Source organism: Fringilla coelebs (genome assembly GCF_963513975.1).
Source record: "Fringilla coelebs genome assembly, contig: SCAFFOLD_491, whole genome shotgun sequence".
NCBI classification, from domain to species: domain Eukaryota; kingdom Metazoa; phylum Chordata; class Aves; order Passeriformes; family Fringillidae; genus Fringilla; species Fringilla coelebs.
Genome location: NW_028167485.1, coordinates 1 through 8774, shown reverse-complemented (window position 1 = coordinate 8774; position 8774 = coordinate 1). Strand labels below are relative to the sequence as shown.

At 68.2% G+C, this 8774-nt stretch overlaps 1 protein-coding gene across 1 annotated transcript; it reads right to left on the bottom strand.

Annotated features, from left to right (window-relative positions):
- Positions 1–494: 494 nt before the first annotated feature.
- On the bottom strand, positions 495–8570 carry LOC311165806 (uncharacterized protein; the record flags this gene model as incomplete). The annotated part of the gene is made up of 7 exons (XM_084227308.1): positions 8476–8570; positions 8245–8325; positions 6945–7040; positions 5476–5601; positions 3004–3135; positions 1694–1822; positions 495–614 (listed from the first exon to the last, which is right to left on the bottom strand). Coding segments are annotated over exons 4-7 (454 nt in total), but the record flags the coding sequence as incomplete, so codon positions are not given.
- Between the last annotated feature and the right edge of the window lie 204 nt (positions 8571–8774).

Below are 8774 nucleotides of genomic sequence, written 5' to 3'. Positions count from 1 at the left end.
CCAGGGTTTAGGGGGTTCTCAGAGGGTTTTGGGGTGTCCCAGGGTTTAGGGGTGTCCCGGGGTGTCCCGGGGTTTTGGGGGGTCCCAGGGGTTTTGGGGCTCCCAGAGAGGTTTTGGGGGTGTCCCGGGGTGTCCCGGGGGTGTCCCGGGGTGGGTTTTGGGGTGTCCCGGGGGTCCCGGGGGGGTCCCGGGGGTTTTGGGGTGTCCCGGGGGTGTCCCGGGGGGGTCCCGGGGGGGTCCCAGGGGTTTAGGGGGGTCCCGGGGTGGGTTTTGGGGGTCCCGGGGGTTTTGGGGGTCCCGGGGGTTTTGGGGGTCCCGGGGGTGTCCCGGGGTTTTTGGGGGTCCCGGGGTGGTTTTTGGGGGTGTCCCGGGGGTTTTGGGGTGTCCCGGGGGTGTCCCGGGGTTTTTGGGGGTCCCGGGGTGGGTTTTGGGGTGTCCCGGGGTGGGTTTTGGGGTGTCCCGGGGGGGTCCCGGGGGGGTCCCGGGGCGCTGACCCAGGCAGGCGCCGTTGAGGCCGCGGAAGCCGGGCGGGCAGGGGGTGCAGACGAAGCCCCCGGGCTGATTGTCACACTTGGAGTCGGGGCAGGTGCCCGCGTCCAGGCACTCGTCGATGTCTGGGGACATTGGGGACATTGGGGACATTGGGGACATTGGGGACATTGGGGACACCATTGGGGACACCATTGGGGACATCAGGGGGACATCGGGGGGACATCAGGGGGACACCCCGCAGCGCGGCTTGGCCCCTCCAGGGTGCCCTGTCCCTGTCCCCGGTGGCTCCGTGTCACCGTCCCCGTGCTGATGTCCCCGTCCCTGGTGGCTCCGTGTCACCGTCCCTGTGTCCCCACCCCCCCCAGGGTGCCCTGTCCCCATCCCCGGTGTCGGTGTCACCGTCCCCGTGTCCTGTCCCTGTCCCCGGTGGCTCCATGTCCCCATCCCCGTGTCCTGTCCCTGTCCCTGGTGGCTCGGGGCCGTGTCCCCACCCCCCCCAGGGTGTCCTGTCCCCGTCCCTGGTGGCTCCGTGTCACCATCCCCGTGTCCCCACCCCCCCCAGGGTGCCCTGTCCCCATCCCTGGTGGCTCCGTGCCACTGTCCCCGTGTCCTGTCCCCGTCCCCGGTGTGTCGGTGTCACCATCCCCGTGTCCTGTCCCCGTCCCCGGTGTGTCGGTGTCCCCATCCCTCCCCGATGTCCCCGTCTCCAGTGTCTCAGTGTCCCCATCCCTGTGTCCTGTCCCCGTCCCCGGTGTCTCAGTGTCCCCGTCCCTCCCCGATGTCCCCGTCCCCGGTGTCTCGGTGTCACCATCCCCGTGTCCTGTCCCTGTCCCTGGTGGCTCCGTGTCACCGTCCCCGTGTCCCCACTCCCTGCAGGGTGCCCTGTCCCCATCCCCGGTGGCTCCGTGTCCCCACCCCCGTGTCCCCACCCCCTCCAGGGTGCCCTGTCCCCATCCCTGGTGGCTCTGTGTCACCATCCCCATGTCCTGTCCCCGTCCCCGGTGTCTCGGTGTCCCCGTCCCTCCCCAATGTCCCCGTCCCCGGTGTCTCGGTGTCCCCGTCCCTCCCCAATGTCCCCGTCCCCGGTGTCTCGGTGTCCCCGTCCCTCCCCAATGTCCCCGTCCCCAGTGTCTCGATGTCCCCGTCCCCGGTGTGTCGGTGTCCCCATCCCCGTGTCCTGTCCCCGATGTCCCGGTGTCACCTTCGCAGAGCGGTGGCCGCGAGCCCTTGCGCCGGTAGCCCGGGTGACACTCGCACTTGTAGTGGCCGGGCAGGTTGGAGCAGGTGCCACCGTCCCCGCACACGTCACCCTTGGCGCACTCGTCGATGTCTGCGGGGACACGCGGGGTCACCGCCCTGTCCCCAACCCGGGCAGTGTCCCCAAAGCTGGCACATGTCCTCAGCCCTGTCCCCAACCCCAGGCAGTGTCCCCAGACCTGGCACATGTCCTCAGCCCTGTCCCCAACCCCGGGCAGTGTCCCCAAAGCTGGCCCATGTCCCCAACCCCGGCCAGTGTCCCCAAACCTGTCCCATGTCCTCGGCCCTGTCCCCAACCCTGTCCCCTGTCCCAAAACCTGTTCCATGTCCCCAACCCTGTCCCTTGTCCCCAACCCTGGACAGTGTCCCCAAGCCTGTCCCCAACTCTGCCTCATGTCCCCAACCCTGGACAGTGTCCCCAGCCTGTCCCCAACCCTGTCCCTTGTCCCCAACCCCGTCCCCTGTCCCCAACCCTGGACAGTGTCCCCAAGCCTGTCCCCAACTCTGCCTCATGTCCCTAACCCTGTCCCCAGCCCCGTCTCATGTCCTCAACCCCAGGCAGTGTCACCAACCCTGTCCCTTGTCCCCAACCCTGGACAGTGTCCCCAAGCCTGTCCCCAACCCTGGACAGTGTCCCCAAACCCGTCCCCAACCCTGTCCCCTGTCCCCAACCCTGTCCCCTGTCCCCAACCCCGGGCAGTGTCCCCAAAGCTGGCCCATGTCCTCAGCCCTGTCCCTAACCCTGTCCCCTGTCCCAAAACCTGTTCCATGTCCCCAACCCTGTCCCCAACCCTGTCCCTTGTCCCCAACCCTGGACAGTGTCCCCAAGCCTGTCCCCAACCCTGGACAGTGTCCCCAACCCCGTCCCCTGTCCCCAACCCCATGCACTGCCCCAACCTCCCATTCCATGTCCCCCCCGTGCCACGTGCCTTGTCCCCATGTGTGTCCCTATGTCCCCATGCCCCCCCGTGTCCCCCGTGCCCCTCCATGTCCCCATGTCCCCCCGTGTCCCCATGTCCCCGTGTCCCCTGTGTCCCCGTGACCCCCCGTGCCCCTCCATGTGTCCATGTCCTCCCATGTCCCCCCCATGTCCCCGTGTCCCCCCGTGTCCCTGTGTCCCCATGTCCCCCCGTGTCTCCATGTCCCTGTGCCACCCCATGTCCCCATGTCCCCATGTCCCCCCATGTCCCCAGGTCTCCATGTCCCCCCATGTCCCCATGTCCCTGTCCCCCATGTCCCCCCGTGTCCCCGTACCTGCGCAGGTGCGCAGTCCCTTGTGCAGGCGCAGCTGGAAGCCGCGGTGGCAGTGGCAGGTGTAGGAGCCGCCCGTGTTCATGCACACGCCACGCCCGGCGCCGCACGGCTCCGCCTCGCACTCGTTCACGTCTGCACAGGTGGGCACAGGTGTGTCACAGGTGTGTCACAGGTGTGTCACAGGTGTGTCACCAGGTGTGTCACCAGGTGTGTCACAGGTGTGTCACCAGGTGTGTGTGACCCCGTGACCCCCCCAGCCCCGCACGGCTCCGCCTCGCACTCGTTCACGTCTGCACAGGTGGGCACAGGTGTGTCACAGGTGTGTCACAGGTGTGTCACAGGTGTGTCATCAGGTGTGTCACAGGTGGGCACAGGTGTGTCACAGGTGTGGCACAGGTGTGTCACAGGTGTGTCATCAGGTGTGTCACAGGTGTGTCACAGGTGTGTCACAGGTGTGGCACAGGTGGGCACAGGTGTGTCACAGGTGTGTCACTGTGTGTGTGACCCTCTGACCCGCCCAGCCCCGCACGGCTCTGCCTCGCACTCATTCACGTCTGCACAGGTGTGTCACAGGTGGGCACAGGTGTGTCACAGGTGTGTCAGAGGTGTGTCACAGGTGTGTCACAGGTGTGTCACCAGGTGTGTGTGACCCTCTGACCCCCCCAGCCCCGCACGGCTCCGCCTCGCACTCGTTCACGTCTGCACAGGTGGGCACAGGTGGGCACAGGTGTGTCACAGGTGGGTCACAGGTGTGTCACAGGTGTGTCACAGGTGTGGCACCGGGTGTGTGTGACCCTGTGACCCCCCCTCAGCCCCGCACGGCTCGGCCTCGCACTCGTTCACGTCTGCACAGGTGGGCACAGGTGGGCACAGGTGTGTCACAGGTGTGCCACAGGTGTGTCACAGGTGTGTCACAGGTGTGTCACCAGGTGTGTCACCAGGTGTGTGTGACCCTGTGACCCCCCCAGCCCCGCACGGCTCCGCCTCGCACTCGTTCACGTCTGCACAGGTGGGCACAGGTGTGTCACAGGTGTGTCACAGGTGTGTCACCAGGTGTGTCACAGGTGTGTCACCAGGTGTGTCACAGGTGTGTCACAGGTGTGTCACTGTGTGTGTGACCCTGTGACCCCCCCAGCCCCGCACGGCTCCGCCTCGCACTCGTTCACATCTGCACAGGTGGGCACAGGTGTGCCACAGGTGTGTCACCAGGTGTGTCACCAGGTGTGTCACCAGGTGTGTCACAGGTGTGTCACAGGTGTGTCACCAGGTGTGTGTGACCCTCTGACCCGCCCAGCCCCGCATGGCTCCGCCTCGCACTCGTTCACGTCTGCACAGGTGGGCACAGGTGTGTCACAGGTGTGTCAGAGCTGTGTCACAGGCTTGTCTCCAGGTCTGTCCAGGTGTCCCCATGTCTGTCCCCATGATGTCCCCATGTCTGTCCCTGTGCCCCCCCTGTCTGTCCGTCTGTCTGTCTGTGTGTCCGTCTGTCTGTCCGTCCGTCTGTCTGTGTGTCTGTCTGTCCGTACCGGTGCAGTAGCGGCGCTGGGGGTGCCAGCGGTACCCCGGGAAGCACACACAGCTGTGCCCCCCCTGTCTGTCTGTCTGTCCCATGTCTGTCTGTCTGTCTGTCTGTCTGTCCGTACCGGTGCAGTAGCGGCGCTGGGGGTGCCAGCGGTACCCCGGGAAGCACACACAGCTGTGCCCCCCCTGTCTGTCTGTCTGTCCGTCTGTCCCATGTCTGTCTGTCTGTCTGTCCGTACCGGTGCAGTAGCGGCGCTGGGGGTGCCAGCGGTACCCCGGGAAGCACACACAGCTGTGCCCCCCCTGTCTGTCTGTCTGTCCGTCTGTCTGTCCGTCCGTCTGTCCGTACCGGTGCAGTAGCGGCGCTGGGGGTGCCAGCGGTACCCCGGGAAGCACACACAGCTGTGCCCCCCCTGTCTGTCTGTCTGTCCGTCTGTCTGTCTGTCTGTCCCCTGTGTGTCCGTCTGTCCGTACCGGTGCAGTAGCGGCGCTGGGGGTGCCAGCGGTACCCCGGGAAGCACACACAGCTGTGCCCCCCGTCTGTCTGTCTGTCTGTCTGTCTGTCCCCTGTCTGTCTGTCTGTCTGTCCCCTGTGTGTCCGTCTGTCCGTACCGGTGCAGTAGCGGCGCTGGGGGTGCCAGCGGTACCCCGGGAAGCACACACAGCTGTGCCCCCCCTGTCTGTCTGTCTGTCCCCTGTCTGTCCGTCTGTCCGTACCGGTGCAGTAGCGGCGCTGGGGGTGCCAGCGGTACCCCGGGAAGCACACACAGCTGTGCCCCCCCTGTCTGTCTGTCTGTCTGTCTGTCCGTCTGTCCCCTGTCCGTCCGTCTGTCCGTACCGGTGCAGTAGCGGCGCTGGGGGTGCCAGCGGTACCCCGGGAAGCACACACAGCTGTGCCCCCCCTGTCCGTCTGTCTGTCCCATGTCTGTCTGTCCGTCCGTCTGTCCGTACCGGTGCAGTAGCGGCGCTGGGGGTGCCAGCGGTACCCCGGGAAGCACACACAGCTGTATCCCGCCGGGCCCATCACGCACTCCCCGGGCCCGCAGATGTTCCGGTTCAGTTTGCACTCGTCCGTCTCTGGGGATGGGGGGAGGGGTCCCGGGGGGATTTTGGGGGTGACCCCGGGAGACCTCAGTGCTCCCAAGGGGTCCCGATGGGATTTGGGGGGGTTCCGATGGGATTTGGGGGGGTCCCAATGGGATTTGGGGGCATCCCAAAGGAGCTTTGGGGGTGCTGGAGGGGGTCCCAATGGGATCTTGGGGGGTCCCAATGGGATCTTAGGGGTCCCAATGGGATTTAGGGGGGTCCCAATGGGATCTTGGGGGGTCTCAATGGGATTTGGGGGGTTCCCAATGTGATCTTGGGGGTCCCAATGGGATTTGGGGGTGCTGGAGGGGGGTCCCAATGTGATCTTGGGGGTCCCAATGGGGTTTGGGGGTTCCCAATGGGATCTTGGGGGGTTCCCAATGGGATTTGGGGGTCCCAGTGAGGTTAGGGGGGGTCTTAATGTGATCTTGGGGGTCCCCATGTGATCTTGGGAGGGTCTCCAATGGGATTTGGGGGTGCTGGAGGGGTTCCCAATGGGATCTTGGGGCCCCCAATGGGATCTCAGGGTCCCAATGGGATTTGGGGGGGTCCCAAAGGAGCTTTGGGGGTGTTGGAGGGGGTCCCAATGGGATCTTGGGGGTCCCAGTGGGATTTGGGGGGGTCCCAGGGGGTTCTGGGTGTCTTGGGGGGGGCTCTGGGGTATCCCTGAGGGGTCTCAGGGGGTCTTGAGTGAGCCTGGGGGTCCCAGGGACATTGGGGGGGGTCCCTCGGGGGATGTTGGGGGTCCCAGGGGTCCTGGGGGGTGTTTGGGGTCCTGGGGGTGGTTGGGGGGTCCCAGGGGGGGTTGGGGGGTGCCGGGGCGGGGTGTGGGGGGGGGTCCCAGGGGGGTTGGGGGGGTCCCGGGGGTGCTGGGGGGTGTTTGGGGGTGCCGGGGGGGTTGGGGGGTGGTTGGGAGTCCCAGGGGCACTGGGAGGTCCCAGGGGGGTCCGGGGGGTGCCGGGGGGGTGGTTGGGGGTCCCAAGGGGGTTGGGGGTCCCAGGGGGTTCCCAGGGGGGTCCCAGGGGGGGTCCCGGGGGGGTTGGGGGTTGCCGGGGGGGGTCCCGGGGGGGTCCCAGGGGCGTTGGGGGTTCCCGGGGGGTCCCAGGGGGGTCCGGGGGTGCCAGGGAGGTCCCAGGGGGGTTGGGGGTTCCCAGGGGGGTTGGGGGTGCCGGGGGAGGTCCGGGGGGTCCCAGGGGCGTTGGGGGTTCCCGGGGGGTCCCAGGGGGGTCCCAGGGGGGTCTGGGGGGTTCCCAGGGGGGTCCGGGGTTCCCGGGGGGTCCCAGGGGCGTTGGGGGTTCCCGGGGGTGTCCCAGGGGGGTCCGGGGGTCGCTCACCGGTGACCTGGGTGGGCGCGATCTCAGCGGCGCTGCGGGTCAGCTGCTCCGGGGGGAGCCGCCAGAGCGGGGCGGGCGTGGGGCGGGCCAGGAGCGCTGGGGACAGCGGGGGGACAGCGGGGACAGCGGGGTGTGACAGGGCGGGGACAGCGCGGGGACAGCGCGGGGACAGCGCGGGGACAGCGGGGTGTGACAGGGGACAGCGGGGTGTGACAGGGCGGGGACAGCGGGGACAGCGGGGCGTGACAGGGGACAGCGGGGTGTGACAGGGGACAGCGGGGACAGCGCGGGAACAGCGGGGTGTGACAGGGGACAGCGCGGGGACAGCGCCACCCGGCCCCCGCCCGCCCTAGCCCTGGCCCTGTCCCCATCTCCGCTCCCCTTCCTGTCCCCAAAGTGTCCCCAGAGTGTCCCCAACCCCTCCTGGTGGCCGTGGGTATGGCCCCCCCTTCACCCTGGTGCGTGTCGCCAAAGTGTCCCCAAAGGGTCCCGGAACTGTCCCCAAAATGCCCCTGAATTGTCCCCAAGTGTCCGCAAAGTGTCCCGGAATTGTCCCCAAAGTGTCCCAAATGTCCCTAAAACGTCCCTGAATTGTCCCCCAAAATGCCACTGAATTGTCCGCAAAGTGTCCCTAAAAATGTCCCTGAATTGTCCCCAAAATGCCACTGAATTGTCCCGCAAAGTGTCCTGGAATTGTCCCCAAAGTGTCCCTAAAATGTCCCTGAATTGTCCCCAAAGTGTCCCCAGCTCCCTCCCCCTCCCCATCACGCGTCCCACTCATGTCCCCCCGCCATGTCCCCCTTGTGTCCCCTCCATGTCCCTCCCGTGTCCCCCCCATGTCCCCTCCCCCGTCTCCCCAATCCCCCCCATCCCCTCCATGTCCCCCCCAGCCCCTCCCCTGTTCCCCCCCCCGTCCCCCCCCGTCCCCCCCTGTCCCCTCCGTGTCCCCCCCGTCCCCCGCCGTGTCCCCCCCCTGTCTCCCCCTTGTGTCCCCTCCCGTGTCCCCCCGTGTCCCCCCCTGTCCCCCCCCGTGTCCCCTCCCGTGTCCCCCCATCCCCTCCATGTCCCCCCGTCCCTCCTCTGTCCCCGTGTCCCCTCCCGTGTCCCCCTCCCGTGTTCCCTCCATGCCCCCCCCGTCCCCCCCGTCCCTCCCCTGTCACCCCCCGTCCCCCCCTGTCCCCCCCAGCCCCCCTGTGTCCCTCCCCTGTCCCCGCCGTGTCCCCCCTGTGTCCCTCTGTCCCCCCTCCATGTCCCTCCGTGTCTCCCCCTGTCCCCCCCCCTGTCCCCATCCCCCCCTTACCGGGGTACCGGGGGGGGTCGCTGCTCCCCCGGGGGGCGGCTCCAGGCCCTGCCCCTCCGAGGGGCTCCCGAACGCCGGCAGCTGGGGGGGGCGGGGGGGGCACGGGTGTCCCCTCTGTCCCCTCTGTCCCCTCTGCCCCCCCCAGCCCCCCCCATCCCCCATCCCCCCCCCGCCCCCTCCCCGTCATGCTCCTCCCCTCCCCTCCCCCCCCCCATGTCCCCCCCCACTCACCATGGCCGGGGGGGTCACAGCTGCGGGGGGAGGGGGCGCTGAGACCCCGAACTGACCCCCCCACCGTGGGGCGGGGGGGGGACACACAAAACAGGGGGTCAGGGGGGGTGGGGACATGGGGGGGGGTCAGAGGGACATGGGGGTGTCACAGGGACATGGTGGGTTGGGGACATGGGGGGGTACTGGGGGGGTCACAGGGACATGGGGGGGTACTGGGGACATGGGGGGGGGACGTGGGGGGGTCACGGGGGGGTCACAGGGGACATGGGGACATGGGGGGGGTCAGAGGGACATGGGGG